The sequence below is a fragment of the Oryx dammah genome, unplaced genomic scaffold, assembly GCF_014754425.2.
Source record: "Oryx dammah isolate SB20612 unplaced genomic scaffold, SCBI_Odam_1.1 HiC_scaffold_18, whole genome shotgun sequence".
In the NCBI taxonomy this organism is placed as follows: domain Eukaryota; kingdom Metazoa; phylum Chordata; class Mammalia; order Artiodactyla; family Bovidae; genus Oryx; species Oryx dammah.
The window spans coordinates 20,307,014-20,328,522 of NW_024070202.1; the positions used below are offsets into that span (position 1 = coordinate 20,307,014).

Genomic DNA, 21,509 nt, shown 5'->3' on the forward strand with positions numbered 1-21,509 from the left:
AATAGCTTATATGACTTGTATGTTACAATAAATAATCAGTATCTGTAGAGGAACAAAATCAAAGCCAGATGAAATGAGACTGAGTAGAGAAAGTCTCCAAAATGCCATCACATGGATCTGTTTAGAAAGGCTTTAGATATATGCACTTAATTACAGAAGAGAAGAAAGACACAAATGAAAAATAGACTCAAAAGGCCTCTCACACAGGAAGACCCTTTGGCTCAAATAAAAAGTAATTCATAATTTTGCATCAGTTCAAATTTTATTCCACAGTGCCTTGCACCTTCCTAAAATTCTGCTAGATTTCTACAACATCTAAGTTATAAGTGAGGGATACCCAAGGTCAAAGCTAGTAAAACTACTTTTCAAATAAAAAGATTAAGCACATAATTGTTGTTTAGTCACTAAGTTGTGCCCAACTCTTTTGTGACCTTATAGGCTATTGCAACCCTATCCATGGGATTCTCCAGGCAAGAATAGTGGAGTAGGTTGCCATTTCCTTCTCCAGGGGATCTTTCCAACCCAAGGATCGAACCCACAACTCCTGCATCGGCAGGCAGATTCTTTACTGCTGAGCCATCAGGGAAAATCAAGCACATAACAGGGACTCATTTGCTGAATAAATATACAAATACAGATGATGATCAGCCTTTGGAAGAGAGCAGTTGGTCCATTAGTCAGTTCATCCCCGACTCATGAAGGGTGAGGCAAAGTCAGGCTAAGGATCTATGGAGCAAAACTGAAGGACACTGGCAGGACACTGGAAGTGAGGGTATCCTCAAATTTTGTGCCTCAGGAGTCTCTCTTGCCTCCTGCTGGCTTGGTCCTGTCTCCAATCCCACTAGTCTATTATGCCTTGATTGGAAGTCCTTCATTCTTACTAGAAGAAAAAAGCCAAGTCACACTCTTTGGCAGACTTAGGGTGGGGAATCAGTTGAAGATAAAGGGAAAGGAGAAAAGGAAAGATATACCCATCTGAATGCAGAGTTCCAAAGAATAGCAAGGAGAGATAAGAAAGCCTTCCTCAGCGATCAGTGCAAAGAAATAGAGGAAAACAATAGAATGGGAAAGACTAGAGATCTCCTCAAGAAAATTAGAGATACCCAGGGAACATTTCATGCAAAGATGGGCACAATAAAGGTCAAAGATGGGCACAATATAGGTCAAAAATGGTCCTTCTGTATGGACCTAACAGAAGCAGAAAATATTAAGGAAAGGTGGCAAGAATACACAAAAGAACTATACAAAAAGATCTTCATGACTCACATAACCACGATGGTGTGATCACTCATCTAGAGCCAGATATCCTGGAATGTGAAGTCAAGTTGGCCTTAGGAAGAATCACTATGAACAAAGCTAGTGGAGGTGACAGAATTTCGGTTCAGCTATTTCAAATCCTAAAGGATGATACTGTGAAAGTGCTGCACTCAATATGCCAGCAAATTTGGAAAACTCAGCAGTGGCCCCAGGACTGGAAAAGGTCAGCTTTCATTCCAATCCAAAAGAAAGGCAATGCCAAAGAATGCTCAAATTACCACACAATTGCACCCGTCTCACACACTAGCAAAGTAATGCTCAAAATTCTCCAAACTATCTTCAACAGTATGTGAACCATGAACTTCCAGATGTTCAAGCTGGATTTAGAAAAGGCAGAAGAACCAGAGATCAAATTGGCAACATCCGTTGGATCATAGAAAAAGCAAGAGAATTCCAGAAAAACATCTACTTCTGTTTTATTGATTACACCAAAGCCTTTGACTATGTGGATCACAACAAACTGTGGAAAATTTGTAAAAATATGGGAATACGAGACCACTTTAGCTGCCTCCTGAGAAACCTGTGCGCAGGTCAAGAAGCAACAATTAGAATCAGATACGGAACAATAGACTGCTTCCAAACTGAGAAAGGAATAAGTCAAGGCTGTGTTTTGTCACCCTGCTTATTTAACTTATATGCAGAGTATATCATGGGAAATGCCAGGCTAGATGAAGCACAAGCTCAAATCAGGATTGCCGGGAGAAATATCAATAACCTCACATATGCAGAAGACACCACCTTTACGGCAGAAAGCAAAGAAGAACTAAAAAGCCTCTTGATGAATGTGAAAGAAGAGAGTGAAAAACCTGGCTTAAAACTCAACATTCAGAAAACTAAGATCATGGCATCTGGTATCATCACTCCATGGTAAATAATTGGGGAAACAATGGAAACAGTGACAGACTTGATTTTCTTGTGTTCTAAAATCACTGCAGATGGTGACTGCAGCCATGAAATTAAAAGACGCCTGCTCCTTGGAAGAAAAGCTATGACCAACTTAGACAGCACATTAAAAGCAGAGACATTACTTTGACAACAAAAGTCTGTCTAGTCAAAGCTATGGTTTTTCCAGTAGCCATGTATGAATGTGAGAGTTGGAATATAAAGAAAGCTAAGCACCGAAAAATTGATGCTTTTGAATTGTGGTGTTGGAGAAAACTCTTGAAAGTCCCTTGGATTGCAAGGAGATCCAACCAGTCCATCCTAAAGGAAATCAGTCCTGAATATTCATTGGAAGGACTGAGGCTGAAACTGAAACTCCGATACTTTGGACACCTGATGCAAAGAACTGACTCATTTGACAAGACCCTGATGCTGGGAAAGACTGAAGGCAGGAGAAGGGGATGACAGAGGATAAGATAGTTGGATGGCATCACTGACTCGATGGACATGAGTTTGAGCAAGCTCTGGGAGTTGGTGAATGGCAGTGAAGCCTGGTGTGCTGCAGTCCACGGGGTTGCAAAGAGTCGAACTGAGTGACTGAACTGAACTGAATAAGTGGAATGAAGTAATTATTAAAAAGGAATCTCTTTGCATCCCTTTCTCTTCCTTTCTGAAAGGACTGAGCATGCAGAAGGTAGAATTTGGCTAGCATACATCATTATAAGGATCAAAGTGACATGTAGACATGGACATATTGAACAAAGATAAGTGGAGGAAAACCTTACTTATCATCATCATGAAAATTTATGCACAGGGACAGTTAGGGATCAGCTTCAGTGGTTTGGCATCAACCATAGCATTCTTGGCTATGATCTATTTTGTAGGTGATACCCCAAATATTATGGCCAGTTTAAAGCCTATATATTATTTGCTGCTGCTGCTGCTAAGTCGCTGCAGTCGTGTCCGACTCTGTGAGACCCCACAGACGGCAGCCCACCAGGCTTCCCCATCCCTGGTATTCTCCAGGCAAGAACACTGGAGTGGGCTGCCATTTCCTGCTCCAATGCAGGAAAGTTAAAAGTGAAAGTGAAGTTGCTCAGTCGTGTCCGTCTCTTATCAACTCCATGGACTGCATGGAGCCTACCAGTCTCCTTCATCCATGGGATTTTCCAGGCAAGAGTACTGGAGTGGGTTGCCATTGCCTTCTCCGTATATTATTTGAGGAGCATGAAATAGCTGACCACCAAAACAGTAAAGGCAATTTCTTTTCTTCCTGTTTCTACTACTTGCCAGTGTTTCATTTTAGCTAACCTAGCTATCCTAGCATGTTGTTATTTATTGTTCAGAGTTGTGGAAATCAGAGGCTCGTAGAAGGCAGAGATGAAAGAAACAATCAGACTTTTCAGTGGAAACTGCCAAGACTGAATTCCTCCTAAACTGATTCTGTGTTGTCTGTTTGACCTCAATAACACCAGCACTGATACCATGATTCAGACATTCCTTACTGCTTTCTTGGATTATTAGCATGACCTAGTCAAGGCTTCCTATACACTAACACCTGGGCCCTCCAATCCATTCTGCATGCCATTTATGTCTGTGAACATAATTCTGCTCCTGCTTACTAAAAAAGCCCTTCAAATTTTTTGTCTTACTATCTTCACCACCCTCTAGAGATGATCTGTTCCTTCCCAGTTCTGAGATTTTTTTTTTTTTTTCCAAAAAACTATGCTTTACTTAGAATGCTCACTTTTCTCATCACACCAAACCTAGGTAAACACAATTCATTTTTGAGAACTTTGTTAAATTTTGTTGTCTTATCAAATTATTCTAGTCAATATAGATGCACCTTTCTCTTGAAAACTATAGTCATTTTATCTCAGATTTATCTTTTCATCAGGTGTTTTTTTCAGCAACTAAGATCTATATATTACACAACTCATAAAGGACGGAAACTTCCCGAGTCTTTATTGAGTTATAGTAACTTAAAATAATTTTGCTTAGTTTTTCACTTCTTTTCCTGTTTCTCATGCATAAAGTTCAGATATCAAGTAAAGGGACAATGCTTTACATAGAGTTGGAACTATACAGTGTCTACCATATTTTAGTTCACCTATTTCTTTTTTAATTTTTACTTTACAGGATCCTTAATAGATGTGAACTTGCTAGAGAACACCATTTTTGATAAGCTTTCTAAAACTCTATGTAAAATCCAAAATGTATCAGTATATCATTTCTTGTATGAAATCTGAAAGTATACAAATTTTGTACTATTGAAAAAATTTCTGATAAATTAATAGTTATTACTCTTGAATTAAATTTATATCCCTTTTATCTCTATCTATATCCATCTGTCAAGAAGAGTGCTATCTATCTGTCTATATACACATACACATTTGGCCACCTGATGCAAACAGCTGACTCACTGGAAAAGACCTTTGATGCTGGGAAAGATTGAGGGCAAGAGGAGAAGGGGGTGACAGAGGATGAGGTGGTTGGATGGCATCACTGACTCAATGGACATGAGTCTGAGCAAACTTAGGGAGATAGCGAAGGACAGGGAAGCTGCAGTTCATGGCACAGCAAAGAGTTGGACACGACTTAGCAACTGAACAACAACACTACATATATGATACACATCAATTAATGTGACTCTAAGATATTAGAGGCCTTTTCAAAGCTTTATGTCTTTTTTTTGTAATATCAAAGCAAAATTTAATGCATTCTTATCTATCAGTGGTCAAGACTGATTTTTTAAAATCAAAAACATGTTTCTTTGTTCCAGCTCTTTACACTGGACATAATTGTACCAACATTCCAAGATCTTCAGAGTACAATAGCTATTTGTGTTAGGCACAGTGCAGTGATTTTGTTCATTTACAATTCAATCGCTATCCCGGTAAATACCACCCAAACAAATTTTCCATGATGACATTATTTCAAAATGTAATATCAATAACCAGATACTTATACTACATGGAGAAAAAAATAGTTGTCAAAAAAATCTTTGGGGTAAAATTGAATAGCTGCTCTGTAATAAAATAATATAAAATTAGAACAATAAAGAACATAGCAAGGTGAAAGTGTGATAAGAGGCCTAAAATAATGCCCAGTATGTAAGCCACAATTTTAAGGAGGAAATAAGATATAAACATGAAGTTACTAACACAGTGTGTTAGTAGATTCTAAGAGTGAGCATATTCTTAATTAGGTTATTCAAATAATGCGTTAATGGTTTGCTAAAATCTTTATCCCACATGGATTTTTTTTCCTTTGAAAGTTATTTCCTACCATTGAAATTCTTGTTATATTCCAGTCAGAGAGAGATTCAGTACTACCCATATAAAGCTGGTAGAATTCCAGCAAATAAAAGAGAACAATGGTTGAAATCAAAATTGCTGCCAAGGAGACACAAGGTCACTGCCCAATCCGTGGCCATGCTGCTTAGGAAGTGCCCGCTCCAGGAAGTTTCTCAAGGAAACAAGCTCTCACACCAGCTCAAGGGAGAAAGCTAAACTTAGAACAATCAAACGAGAGATATTAACAAAGCTCTGAGGAAAGGCATTTGGAATGAACTTTATGTAAAGTTTATATGAAGGAGCGTGAGGCAGTGATGTCTACAATGTGGCTTAAGGTTAGCCCCTGGCCTTAAATGCTTTCCTTTAAGTTAAACACATTTTAAAAGCTACGTAAGAGTTGCCTTAAAAAAAAAAAAAAAAAAAAAAACCACTATCCCATGATAGGATCATCATTTAAATCAAAAAACACTCCTGGGAGGTAACAAAGATAGATGTACAAGAGGTGAAGATACCCAGGCATGATGAGACAGTGGTACCTTAGGATATGAGAAGTGACCCAGAGGGCCACATTGCTATTTTTTAATCTGATATATGTGGATATTGACTATATCAGCCTTTTAGTTTGCTGTTATCAACACCAACTAATTTATAGATAAGAATAAGTTTAAATAGCTTAGTGGCTTCAAGATGTAAACAGAAATAATATGCTTATAATATAAGTAAAGATGCTAATAAATGGACTAAAGATTAAGCTAAATATACTAATGCCTATAACCTATAGGAATACATTTACAGTATTAGGAATGGTACATTTTAAAACTTATAGAAATATATTTTATCTAACTATGCAACAGCAATTCTTTGGTGTTAAACAGGCACAATGATATTGAAATATATCCTAAGGGATGTCACCTGAATGGCCTAATATCTATATTCTACATTATATATATTCTATATTCTCTTAGTTGAATATTTTGGTTATTTTCTTCAACGATCTGCAAAAGTTTCCATTTTCCTATTGGCCTTACTTGACTCCCTACTATTCACTAAAAGGCTCATGTTCTAAGACTGAATACTTACTTAAATTTTAATATTGGACAAACATTTATTGGAGGCTGATTATTGGCCAGGCACTTAGTTGAATGGGAGTAAATAAAGACTAAGTTAATTAACAAGTAAATCAGCAAAGACATAGAAGTAGTTCTCTGGCTCTGATACTATATTTCAGTGTATGTCAGGGGTAGCAAGAAAGTAAACTGCAGACTAAAAGGAGTTAATTCAGAAGAGTTCAATACAAGGATTATTAACAACAGCATGGCAGTGTTATACTGTCAAGGCATGGCGAAGCACCCCGGGGCTTAAACAAGGAAGAAATTTATCATTCCAAGGTTTATCAAGAGACCAAGAAAAGGATTTTAGCAGCACTGAGACAGATGGAGAGCCATAGGAAAGGGCTGCTAGGCAAAGGCTGACGTATTTTTTTAGAAAAACTCAGCCACTGCTGACCCAAGAAGGGAGAATGAATATCTCAATCATCCTCTCTTCCCCCTTTCTGATAGACCTCACTTACTCCTCTGGGTCGAGTTCAACCAGGAAGAAGAAAACTGGGAAGTCTTATTAATATGCTGCTCAGAGATGAATCTCCAGGCACTTAAGCGGGATCTGCAAGGGTTAGGAGTGACTCTCTCGAGTAAATATAACTATACCCGGTCTGCTTGAGAAAAGTCAAGGTTTTCTGGTTAGCCATATATTATCTATAAAAGAATGTGGACACAACTATTTCTTTAGTAAGATGTGGCCAGAACGCAGCTGAGGCAAGATGGAGAGAAATACTGGTGAGTATCTGGCAGACAAATCAACACGGGATATTACATAAAGTTTTTTAATCTAAAAGCCTGACATTTATGCATGAAAAGTAGTAATTTTATAAATGGATTCTGAGTAACCTAAAAATAGTCAGTATTACTTTTAAAAAGTGGGCAATTTACTACCTCCTAATTGGTAAGCTTAGGATAAGATTTTCAATTTCACTGATTCACAGTTATAGCTTGGGAACGGGCCTCAGGAACCATATAGCTCATCAACCAAGTAAAAGCCACGCAGATACTTTCAAGACCAGGACAGCTGTCTTATTCCACAAGCCCTGCATAGATACTCATTTCCATGTTTCACGATCAAGTGACTTGTGGAACATGTTGAAAATTAACTTTCTGCCAAGAAAAATATATACAGTTTTACACCCACAATTTTAGGCATGATTTTGGTTCAAGGTTCATTGTCATGCAAAACCTGGAAGGCTACTGGAGAATTTTTAATATCCCTCCTTCTTTCACTCATCACTGCCTAACAATGTTCACACATATGGTTTATGGGTGAAAAAATTCAAGTCCCACAAAGTTTAAATGACTTGTGCAATGGTGTGTAGCCACGAGGGCATAGTTTTCCCTATTCTTATTAAGTACATATTTCTCTTAATTATCCATTACTTAAATTTTGCAATGTTCAGACTGTTGTAAAGCCAGTAGCTTTTATATGACCATTCTAGACAGCAAGCCTAAAAGAGAAGGATGGAGTAGTTAACAAATATTCTAACGTAAAACAGGAAACACGCAGAAAGAGACTGTGCTGAGAAGAAATACAATTTCCTGCTCAATAAGATTTAATTTTGAAGTTGAGAGGGTATGTAAAAAAAGCATGAGTTTAGAAAAAAAATCAATCATTTGAGCATGATTCATCACTACTGAAATGCTAAGATGCATTTATATAGAGACTAAAAAAAAGAAAATTGGTAACAAACTCAGAGAAAAATACTCCAATGTGTCAGTATTTCTGGGAGTTACTATTTTCTTCTTCATGTATTAGGCAGTTTTTCTTTTTAAAAAAGATTACTTATTTTAGAGCAGTTTTAAATTTACCACAAATTGAGAGGAAGTCACAGAAATTTCTTATGTACTCCCTGCCCCCACACATGCAAGGCCTCTCCCATTATCAAATCACTCACTAGAAAGGTACATTATTTTTTTAACCAAGGATGAACCTACTTTGACACATCATTATCACTCAAAGTCCATAGTTTACGTTATGGTTCACTCATGGTGGTGTACATTCTATGGGTTTGAATGAAAGCCTAATGGCATCTATTCATCACTATAATATTATGCACAGTATTTTCACTGCCCTAAAAGCCTTCCCTTTTCATCTCTTTCTCCCATCTAACTCCTGGCAACACTGATATTTTCATTGTCTCCACAGTTTTGCCTTTTCCAGAATATGACATATGTAGTTAGAATCATATAGTATGTAGCCTTTTCAGATTGGCCTCCTTCACTTAGTAATATGCATTTAAGTTTCTTCCATGTGTTTTCATGACTTGATAGCTCATTTCTTTTTAGCACTGAATAATGTTCCATTGTCTGAATATATACAAATTTGCTCATCCATTCACCTATGAAAGGGAATCTTGTTTGTTGGAGGCTGAGTTAATTTTTGTGAAGCGTGTAAAGTCTATGTCTAGAATATTTATTCACTTGGATATTCAGTTGTTCCAGCACCATTTGTTGAAGAGACTATCCTTACTCCAGCATATTGCTTTTGCTGCTTTGTCAGAGATGAGTTGACTATATTTATGGATCGAGATTTTTTTTTAATCCTTCTATATTTGTGCCTAAAATTTCTGATATATGGAGTTATCTAGAAGCTTGATAAATCTACTTTTTCTTGGCTTAGCCAACAGAAATTTGTTTTAAATCCTAAATCTTATTCCCTCAGGAATTTACTGGGCTGAATTTCCCACATTTCTTAGCATTGCTTCTATTGGATTTATACTTGCAATCAATTGTCTTTGTTGGACAACACAATGAAACAAGCCACGTTCAGATGGAAGATATTTTCAAAAGTAGGTCCCACTTTGACTAAATGCTTTGTATTACATATAGAATATTTCATAGTACTTCCTGAAATATATGCCTTTGAAATGCAGACCCAGGAACTGGTGAGCTGGGACAGCTAAAAGATTTCCAGAGGTGAGCATGACCTACAGCCAAGGCTTAATCTTAACAGCTTTAAAACTATGCTTGCAACAATCTAGAAATGTCTGCCTCCTATACCCGCTTCTTCTCCACTTCACTTTTGACAACTTAACTCAGCCAGGAGATGAGGGGTTAAGGTTACACTTCCCCTGTGGTAGGTGGATGTGGAATTCGCTCCTAAGGGACTTTCCGCATCTCTTCTGTGGATGGGCCATGCCCACCTAGCAGGACTGAGATACTCCAAAGGAAAAGATTCTTGAGTGGATCTTCCTGGATTGGGTTCTAATTAAAGGAATCTCCTTCCCACCTCTAAGTCCTAGATTCCTCTTTCCTTTACATCTGGAATTTTCATGTGGATACTTTTTCAGCTTCTTTTTTTTTTTTTTTGATACTATAAATAAAAGTGATTATTTCTTTTATTGGTGTTTCTGGCTAATTTCAGGGAGGGAATTAAAACCCTAACCCCTTACTCTCTTATTTAAGTTTAAAGAGAAGTCACATACTGCAATGGACTGAATGCTTGTGTCCCCCTAAAATTCATATGATGAAAACCTTAACCCTCCATGTGATTGTATGAGTTGGGACCTTGGGAGATAATCATGAAGATGGAGCTCTCATGAATGGCATTAGTGCCCTCATAAAGGAACCCTAGAGAGAGCTCTCTCCCCGATTTTGCCATGAGAAGATACAGTGAGAAGTCAGGAGCCTGCACGCAGGAAGAGGATTCTTAGATACACCAGATTTGCTGATGCTTTGATCCTGGACTTCTCAGCCTCCAGAACTGCGAGAAAAAAATCTTTTCTGTTATTTATAAGGCACCTAGTCTATGATACTTTGTTATAGCAGCCTGCATTGAGATACATAACCACACTTGGTAATAACTGCAATGGTATTCCGTATGAGGCATTCCTGCTAAGTTGCTTCAGTCATCTTTGACTCTTTGACACCCTACGGGGTATAGCCTACCAGGTTCCTCTGTCCATGGGATTCTCCAGGCAAGAGGACTGGAGTAGATTGTGATGCCCTCCTCCAAGGGACCTTTCCAACCCAGCAGATCGAACCCGTATCTCCTGTGTCTCTTGCATTTGCAGGTGGGTTCTTTACCACAGACGCCACCTTGGAAACCCCCTACATGTGGAAGCACCATGATTTAAGTAGCCCTTTACTGGTGGGTTTTAGATTGTTTTTCTGTAACAAATCATGGTATAATGAGCTATACATATATTTACACACAGACGCATTTTTTTAAATTCTAGAAATAAAATCACTGCCAAAGGGAACATGTATTTTAAATTTTGACACATTTTATAAATTATTTTCAGATACTTTTTACCATTTTTTACCCCCACCAACAGTGTATAAGAGGGTTTCTTTCCCTAATTAAATACTACTGGTGATACAACAGCAAGTCTCAGGCTTCTATCCAAACAAAGGCCTTGTTTGCAGGACTGGCCATTAGCTGGCATCTGGTAACTTAACTTGTAAGCAGTTCCCTACACTGATATCAAATTTTCTCTAAATGATAAAACTGCTCTAAATTATAAAGTGGCTCTCAGTGACTAATTTGTTTGTCTACAATTTGATTTATGGAGAACACTGTTTTCCCTCTGGGAGTTTGCAAGTTTTGTACATGCTAGGTAGAGAGTGCCTATGTGATCAACTCCAATAAAAACTTGGGGGCACTGAGTCTCTAGTGAGATTCCCCAGGGGACACCACCTTGCCCGTGTTGTTGCAGTTCTGTGCTGGAGGGGCACAGGCTGAAACTCCTCAGAGAGTGGACCCTGGAAGCTTGCCTCTGGTTTCCTCTCATCTTCTCTGCATGCACATTTTCCTTGGCTAATTTTGCTCTGTATCCTTTCACTGTAATAAATCTTACCCACGAATGCAGTTATATGCTGATTCTTGTGAGTCCTTTTAATGAATCACCAAACCTAGAGGCTATAATTCCTGATACACTACCAAACATTTTTATTTGCTAATCAGACAGGTGAAAATGAGATGGAACAATGTTTTATACTTCTTAATTATGATTGAGGATTAGCATATTTTCTCTGACCTGATCCTGTCCTTAGCTGAATTTAATAGACATGATTTTCAGAGCAGTTTTAAGTTCACAGTAAAATTGAGTGAAAAACACAAAGAGCTGCCGTATACCCTGGGTCTCGACACATGCATACCCTCACCCGTTATCATCATCCGCCATCACAGTGGTACTGATGAGCCTACACTGCACATTATCACCCACAACCTGTAGTTTATATTATGGCTCACTCTTGGTGTTGTACATTCGATGGGTTTGGACATTTGTCAATCGTCACAGTATTACATGATACCAGTGAGTAGTTTTGTTGCCCTAAAAATTCTCTGTGACCTGCCTATATACCCTACCCTTCCATCTAACCCCTGGAACACTGATCTCTTTATTGTCTCCGTAGTTTTGCCATTTCGAGGATGCCACATGGTTGGAAGCATACACTATGCAGCCTCTTCAGACTGGCTTCTTTCACAAAGTAATATATGCATTTAAGTTTCCTCCATGTGTTTTCAAGGCTTGATAGTGTATTTCTTTTTAAGCACTGAAAAATACTCTGTCATCTGACTGTAACACAGTTTCTTTACCCATTCACCTACTGAAGGACATCTTGGATGCCTGCAGATTTTGGTAATTATGAATAAAGCTGTTATACACATCCATGTGTAGATTTCTGTGCAGACATATGTTTTCAATTCCTTTGGGTAAATACCAAGAAGCATAATCATTTGGTAAGAGTATACTTAGTTTTGTAAGAAACTGCCAATCTGTCTTCCAACATGGCTGTGCCGCTCTGTATTCCTGCCAGCAATGTAGGAAGGTTCCTGTCGCCCCACATCTTCACCGGCTTTTGGTGGTGTCCGTGAGTTAGACTTTGGCCATTCTAATCCACCTGTGGTGGTATCACGTTACTGCTCTCACTTGCACCTCCTGGATGACATGTGAACTGCAGCATCTTTCATATGCTTATCTGCCATTTGTATATCCTCTTTGGTGAGGTGTTTGTTAAAGGTTTCCGGTGCATTTTTTAATCCAGTAATTTGTTTTCTTACTGCTGAGTGTTAAGAGTTCTTCCTGTATTTTGGATAGCAGCCCTTTATCAAATGTGTCTTGCAGATGTTTTGCTCAGTGTGGTTTGTCTTTTCATTCTCTTGAACTTTTGCCAATTTCCACATTAGATTTTGGACTTTTCCCCTAATGATTTGTAGGAGTTCTTTAGTATTAAGAAAACTAGCTCTGTGTCAATTTTACATATCACAAATAATTTTTTTTTTTGGTTTATATATTTGGATATTATTTGATAACAATTTTTCCTAAGCAAAGTTTTCTTTATTCCAATAAATAGTATAGATCAATCTTTTCCTGTACGCCCTCTAGATTCTGTGGCCTAAGGCATCCTTCCTTATTTTAAGATTTTAAAATTCCATCCTTTCTTCAAGTATTTAAAAAGACAACATTTTTAAGTATTAAATGAATCTGGGCTTTGTTTGGTATACAACTGAAAAGGGGATAGAATTTTTCTGCCCTGTTCCACCTCTTCTTTACATGGGGCGGCAATTACCCACAAATAAAACAAATATTACATTGTATCTTTTCCCCCAGCTTGGAAATGCTCCTTCACCACAGGCACCATGTTGTAGTGTTTTGAGGATCTTTTTTTCTAGACTGTTTTCTGATATGACTGTTCATGTGTTAACATAAAATTGTTATTATTATTCAATGAATAAAATGCATTTAATTATCTTGTGACATTAGTCTTTGCTCTCTACTTTGATTTTTCAGAATTTTCCTGGCTTCTACTTACTTTTCTCTTGTTTGTTTTACAGTAACACTGTAGGAATAGTTGATATATTTACTAGGTGTTCTGGACAGGCACACATTTATTTTGTACCTTTCCAAGTCTGGTACTCTGTGCAGGAATTTTATAAGTAGGTTTATTTACAGAACTGAACTTACTATTGTAAATGGGATATTTTAGCACTTTGTTTCTATCATGTTAGCTAACTGCAGTTTGCATCTATGAGAGATATTGATTTTGGGATATTATCTTTGTGTCCATCCATCCTATTGAGGAATTTTATTGTTTATACTGTTTTTTCAATTGAATATCTTGAGTTTTCTAAAACATCTAGAAAAAAATCTTAATACTTCCACCTGCTTTCCAGTTTTCACTTCTTGCTCTTTTCAACTACATTGACTAGTACCAACAGATCAGTGTTAGCAGTGGAGATAATGTGCTGCCTAATCTTATTTTTCACTACAAAAGAAATGTTTCTAGTCTTTCAGAATTGGGTTTTATTCTGTTCTTTGGTTTAGTGTCTCGTCTATCTCTCTTCGTAAAATAGTTCTGTATTAGTTCTTCCACAAGAACATTTTTTCAGTTTCCTCTAGGAGAATATTGACCCTTTGCAATTTCAATCTGTGGATTAAAGCTTTTCAAGCTCAGGAAAGTCTTCAATTATATTTTGGGGGTTTTATCTTCTTTTGCTTTCCTTTTTTCTGATCTATTTTTTTTTCTGGTATCTTGAGGAATCCCAGTATTTCATATAGGGATCTCTTTTGTTTCCAGATCCATAATTTTTTTTTTAATTGCAGCTTACTTGATGTTCTTAAAACTGTTTTCCATCTCACTGACACCTTGTACCATGGAATATCTTCTACTTACTGATGTATGCAATATAAACTTGACTTTCTTGTTTTATAATTCTTTTCTGAGCTCTGACAAATCAGTTTTAAAATTCTATTTTCTTGACTCTTCTTTGATCACTAAACTTCTGGTTTTGATTCAGAAGACCATATTTCCTTTAATATGTTTGGTTTCTTGAAGAGCTGTTTGTCAATACTTTCCTAACAATTCTTTACCTAGGTTAAGACTCTATTCAAGCCTGGCTGGAAATCAAAGGTTCACAAGGAAGCCCCTTATGTCACAGTGTGTGTAATGATTTATAACTCTCTTCTGCTGCTGCTGTTAAGTTGCTTCAGTCATGTCCGACTCTGGGTGACCCCATAGACGGCAGACCACCAGGCTCTGCTGTCCCTGGGATTCTGCAGGCAAGAACACTGGAATGGGTCACCACTTCCTTCTCCAATGCGTGAAAGTGAAAAGGGAAAGTGAAGTTGCTCAGTAGTGTCTGACTCTTCGCGACCCCATGGACTGAAGCCTACCAGGCTCCTCCATCCATGGGATTTTCCAGGCAAGAGCACTGGAGTGGGGTGCCACTGCCTACTGGTCATCAAAATTTTAATCCCCTAGTCCATCAAACTAATAGACTTTTCTTAGCAATAATGGCATACTGAGTTTCCTCCAGTCCTTCTATTATGTCATTCTGTTTTCAAACAGAACCCAAGGATGCTCCAGCAGCCCTTTCACCAACACAGTTCATGCCATTGTAAATGTGTCATTGACTGGGCACCTCAGAAATTTCAGGCTACTCTTGGAGATTTTAAGTGCATATGCAAGATATAAAAAAACATGATGTCCCTCTAATTGTCTTCTCCCAGTTCAGTTCAGTTCAGTCACGCAGTCCTGTCCAACTCTGCAACCCCATGAATCACAGCACACCAGGCCTCTGTCCATCACCAACTCCCGGAGTCCGCCCAAACTCATGTCCATTGAGTCGGTGATGCCATCCAGTCATCTCATCCTCTGTTGACCCTTCTCCTCCTGCCCTCAGTCCCTCCCAGCATCAGGGTCTTTTCCAATGAGTCAACTCTTCGCATGAGGTGGCCAAAGTATTGGAGTTTCAGCTTTAGCATCAGTTCTTCCAATGAACACCCAGGATTGATCTCCTTTAAGATGGACTGGTTGGATCTTCTTGCAGTCCAAGGAACTCTCAAGAGTCTTCTCCAACACCACAGTTCAAAAGCATCCATTCTTCAGTGCTCAGCTTTCTTCACAGTCCAACTCTCACATCCGTACATGACTACTGGAAAAACCATAGTCTTGACTAGATGGACTTTGGTGGCAAAGTAATGTCTCTGCTTTTGAATATACTATCTAGGTTGGTCATAACTTTCCTTCCAAGGAGTAAGCATCTTTGAATTTCATGGCTGCAATCACCATCCACAGTGATTTTGGAGCCCAGAAAAATAAAGTCTGACATTGTTTCCAATGTTTCCCCATCTATTTCCCATGAAGTGATGGGACCAGATGCCATAATCTTACATTTTGAATGTTGAGCTTTAAGCCAACTTTTTCAATCTCCTCTTTCACTTTCATTAAGAGGCTTTTTAGTTTCTCTTCACTTTCTGCCATAAAGGTGGTGTCATCTGCATATCTGAGATTATTGATATTTCTCCCTGCAATCTTGAATCCAGCTTGTGCTTCTTCCAGCGCACCATTTCTCATGATGTACTCTGCATAGAGGTTAAATAAGCAGGGTGACAATATACAGCCTTGACGTACTCCTTTTCCTATTTGGAATCAGTCTGTTGTTCCATGTCCAGTTCTAACTGTTGCTTCCTGACCTGCATATAGGTTTCTGAAGAGGCAGGTCAGGTGGTCTGGTATTCCCATCTCTTGAAGAATTTTCCACAGCTTATTGTGATCCACACAGTCAAAGGCTTTGACATAGTCAATAAAGCAGAAATAGATGTTCTTCTGGAACTCTCCCTTTTTCCATGATCCACCAGATGTTGGCAATTTGATCTTTGGCTCCTCTGCCTTTTCTAAAACCAGCTTGAACATCTGGAAAGTCACAGTTCACGTATTGCTAAAGCCTGGCTTGGAGAATTTTGAGCATTACTTTACTAGCATGTGAGATGAGTGCAACTGTGTGGTAGTTTGACTATTCTTTGGCATTGCCTTTCTTTGGAATTGGAATGAAAACTGACCTTTTCCAGTCCTGTGGCCACTGCTGAGTTTTCCAAATTTGCTGGCATATTGAGTACAGCACTTTTACAGCATCATCTTTTAGGATTTGAAACAGCTCAACTGGAATTCCATCACCTCCACTAGCTTTGCTCGTAGTGATGCTTTCTGAGGCCCACATGACTTCACATTCCAGGGTGTCTGGCTCTAGGTGAGTGATCACACCATTGTGATTATCTGGGTCGTGAAGATCTTTTTTGGACAGTATTTCTGTGTATTCTTGCCACCTCTTCTTAATATCTTCTGCTTCTGTTTGGTCCATACTATTTCTGTCCTTTATTGAGCCCATCTTTGCATGAAATGTTCCCTTGGTATCTCTAATTTTCTTGAAGAGATCTCTAGTCTTTCCCATTCTATTGTTTTCCCCTATTTCTTTGCATTGATCACTGAGGAAGGCTTTCTTATCTCTCCTTCCTATTCTTTGGAACTCTGCATTCAGATGGGTATATCTTTCCTTTTCTCCTTTGCTTTCATTTCTCTTCCCTTCACAGCTATTTGTAAGGCATCTTCAGACAGCCATTTTGCTTTTTTGCATTTCTTTTCCATGGGGATGGTCTTGATCCCTGTCTCCTGTACAATGTCACGAACTTCCCTCCATAGTTCATCAGGCACTCTGTCTATCAGATCTAGTCCCTTAAATCTATTTCTCACTTCCACTGTATAATCATAAGGGATTTGATTTAGGTCATACCTGAATGGTCTAGTGCTTTCCCCTACTTTCTTCAATTTAGGTCTGAATTTGGCAATAAGGTGTTCATGATCTGAGCCACAGTCAGCTCCTGGTCTTGTTTTTCTGACTGTATAGAGCTTCTCCATCTTTGGTTGTAAAGAATATAATCAATCTGATTTCGGTGTTGACCATCTCATGATGTCCATATGTAGAGTCTTCTCTTGTGTTGTTGGAAGAGGGTGTTTGTTCTGACCAGTGTATTCTCTTGGCAGTATTAGCCTTTGCCTTGCTTCATTCCATACTCCAAGACCAAATTTGCCTGTTACTCCGGGTGTTTCTTGACTTCCTACTTTTGCAATATCATGGTAATCCAAGCCTATGCCACAACCAATAATGCTGAAGAAGCTGAAGTTGAATGGTTCTATGAAGATCTACAAGACCTTTTAGAACTAACACCCCAAAAGAATGTCCTTTTCATTATTGGGGACTGGAAAGTCCTTTTTCAATTAGATCTAATTTCTGTGCATTGGCCAAATCTTGTCTATCAATTATCGTTTGGGACTGTGATTATTTCCTATTGTCATAAAAGATGGACTTTCATTCCTTTTTTCATCCTTATTAATTTTAGTCTGTTTGAAGCAGAAAGCAAATCTATCTTCTTTAGCTTTGAATTTCTAGCAGAAATTCTGCTAAAATTTTTATTTGTGCTATCAACTGCCTACCCAAGATTCTTAGATTTACTTAGCTAAGTTTATTTAGGTTTTATAATAGGCCTTTTTAGCTTTACCAAATAACTTTTTATTCTTTTACATAATAAAACTGTTTCTGAATTTGATATAAAATGAAACACTTTAATCATCCAGTCTTGCACCTGTGGCCCTGTTCTTTGTTGGAGTTATCCATCTAGTCTTTACACTTTATTAGCTTCACTGATATTGTGTAATACTTGAGAAAAATGTAGGCAAAATATCTAATTGTTGTCTCTTCTTTACTAAAACTAACTCTCTTAACCAGCGATATTCATATAGTCTGTATAGTCTTCAAAAGAGAAATATTATGAAGCAATTTGTTTTAACATAAAGTTTAATTTATACCTTAGTATAAACTAAGTAAGTTGTAGCATACATGCAGCTGTCATTTTATTGGAATAGATATGATATGTCTAATGAAATAAGAACCTGACAGCTCTACAGATTTTTAAATCTATTTACTTCCAAATAACTGGTTGGGAATATCAGGTTCCATGCAGTGGTAGCTACTATTCTAATTATACTTTTAATTCAGTAGTCAACATGAAATCAAATGTCTACAGTATATTAACCCAGTGACAGCAGGAGAAAACTCAAGTTGCCTTGGAGGCTCATGCAATTAAATACTGGGAGCCAAATAACTAATATAACTAATACTTTAGGAAAAGAGATCAGGAAATCACCAGGAAAAGGTCAGTCAGAAAAGAAAAAACAGAGACTGAACTGAAAATGTACACGACACAGCATCAGAGGTGAACACACACACACACACACACACACACACACACACACACACACACAGGGTTATAGGGAACCTGAGTAATGAAGGCAGGAGGAGTATACTTTAGCAAGACCAGAAAACTAGTTGGACAAACAACTTCTGAATAGACAGAAAGAGCAAATTACTATATGGCTGAAAGAAAATACAATTGTGTGGTGTAAGTAAAAAAAGGGAGTAGCAAAGATGCTAAAAATAGCAACCAGAGCAACACTATGATGAGAGAAATTGTCTTAGGCAAATATATCAATTGTCTGTTTTCTCACTTATTTCAATTGTATCCTGCTTCAAAAAGGCTTTCGGTCAGCTTTCAAAATCCATAGACAGTAAAATCATTAGACAGGAATGAATGAAGGAAAATAATCAGGAGGAGAAGAAAAAGAAGCCAGTGGCGGGGGCGGGGGCAGTGGTTAGTAAATAATAGGCATGCACACAGTCCTATTTATATTCTCAAGAGCCAAAGTAAACAGGAAAACGTGATCTATTACAAGATTTCCAGGGGCCATAAGGAAAATGATCCAGATGCTCACCAGAACCACATGGATTGAGACTTCTGTGAAATTTATCTTATGTGTTTTTAATCAAGAGAACAGACTGTGTGATGGAGGAGATGACACTTTCAATGTCATTTCTACAATAAATATGATATAAAATTCTGAGTGATGTTACCATAGTTTCTCTCAGTTCACTCCAAATCATAGCTGTGTAAATATTTCAGAAGAAGCAATTATGCAAATGATTCAGATAAGCCACTCCCAGATGGTCTGGCTTATCCAAGAGCAAAATTTAGAATATCCAGAGAACCTCATATCCTTCAGATAATCCTCAATGAATATTTTCACAAGAAATAAATCATACATGAGAAAGTCTTCCATAATACAGTACTTGTTTACTCAGAGATAATTTGACAAATAATTTCTGTCTAGACAATGCAGCCAATTAATTACATGTTTTCTAAACTAAGCTACTCATGATTAAATAACTTCTACTTACCTTATTTTCTGCTGGTTCCCCCTTTTCTTCTCTGGGGAAAGTCATTCCATTTCATAAAATGTGAAAGGAATTATTCTTACAAATAGCTCCCTGGGTGGTGGTTTAGATTTTGTTTATAGGGCAACTCTGAAAATGCTATGAACTTAGAAATTGCAAGTGTGCCTTAGTCTCACTAAAATAAGTACTTGATTTGAACATTCCTAAATTCCAGCTCTTTATGTAAGTCTTTTTTTTTTCCCCCTTCTTATAGGTGGAAAACAGCATTGCTGACTTAAAGCAGCAGTATCTCATAGAGAATCTCCTAAGCTTTAGATTTTGACAGGAAAATTTAAATGAACTCTAGTGGTAGAGGGCCTAAGTATGAACAAAATAAAAGTAACTTCAGGAAACCCACAAACATTTAAGTGCTTTAAAATGAAAAATGCCCCCCTTGGGGGTGGCTCATCCTGGGTGGACACGCATATGAATTTCAGGACTTCCAACCACAGGTCTTAAATACTCTCTAACGCGTGGTCTTGACAGAGAGATACCTTACCTCAAATCAGCAGCTTTCCCCGTCTTGTTCACGCACATAACCTCTCTGGTCTGGTATCCAATCTGGATGTCCCAGTATTTGTTCTCTTGGCGGTTCTGCCTGTTTCTGTTTCTCTTTTTCTTGATCAGTTCACGGGCCTCTGGATCCTTTACCCCTTTCCCTCGGTCCTTGTCCCGCTCTTTACTCTTCCCTCGTCTCCTGGCCTGTCTCACTTGTCTCGAGTGGGGTATCGAGCACGTGCTCCAGGGCCCCACCTGCAAGCTGTACATGCGCTCCTCGGCCTCGCAGGGGCCGGACTGGCACACCTGAAACTCCGTCAGGTTCGGGCACCCCGAGCCACCGAACTGGGGGGGCGCCACCACGTGACGCGTCCGGTGCTGGAGCCCGCTGCCACACGTCTTAGAGCATTCAGACCAGGCGGAAAACTCGGACACGATGCAGTCCTGCCGGCAGGGGATGAGGCAGGCCTGCTCCAGGAGCGGCTTGGGCTCGAAGTACTCACAGATGATATCCTCCGCAGGGACATCCTTCTCTTTCTCGATGCACGTTATCTCCCGCACCTGAATGCCTTCCTCTCCCTTAACGCACTCCAGGGGTTTCTCCAGGCTTTTTGAAATCACCGGCTGACACTGATTCCACGGTCCCAGCCTCCAGTCGTACAGCTCTTTGTGCCAATCACAGACTTTGAAACAATTCTGCTGGTTACTGGGTCTCTCGGCCGGCTTGCAGTTTGTATGCAACGTTGTCCATCCTTCCACATGTGCACACCACACAGCTCGGGTCTGAATGCCTCCTGGGCCACATCCGTCTCCCATGCATCGGCCCCACGGACCTAAAAAAATATACGAGAGTTAACAGCGCTACTAGAAGAAAACCACAAATTATTTCATGTTTCAGAAAGACACTTCAAGATCTAGAATGTTAACTTCCCTGAAGTGTGGTAAAGTAGGTCTCTTTACAGGGCTGATGGAAAGTAATGACCTAAACTCTATTCTTGCGGAAGGTGAACTGTGCCACAGAAGTTATATAAGGTAGCTACTGGGACAGGTTAACTTTGAATCCTTTTGGGATTACTGAAAACTTAATTTTATGAATTGTCTTAATGTGAGGTAGAAGAGAACCCTTGCTCATAAAGGTCATCAGAAACTAGTCACAGTGAAAACCTGTTCCCCTTGCCTTATATCCATCACATTCATTTCACAAACTGGCAAAGAAAATGACATCTTGTGAAGAACTCTGTCTCCTGCAGGCTTTTTTTTTTTTTTTCCTGAGCAATTAACTATTTTGTACAATGTGCTCTCTTCTCCCTCATTTTCCATTGCTCTACCTCCTACGACCTCAAGAATCTATTAGTTGTA

At 38.6% G+C, this 21,509-nt stretch overlaps 1 protein-coding gene across 1 annotated transcript in view; it reads right to left on the reverse strand.

Moving 5' to 3' along the window:
* The window catches only part of THSD7A (thrombospondin type 1 domain containing 7A), a 484,105-nt gene that overhangs the window by 260,347 nt on the left and 202,249 nt on the right, over positions 1 to 21,509 (reverse strand). Inside the window, exon 2 of the mRNA XM_040260579.1 lies at positions 20,152 to 20,983. Within this exon, the coding sequence (XP_040116513.1) occupies positions 20,152 to 20,983 (832 nt within the window). The remainder of the gene's footprint in view (positions 1 to 20,151; positions 20,984 to 21,509) is intronic.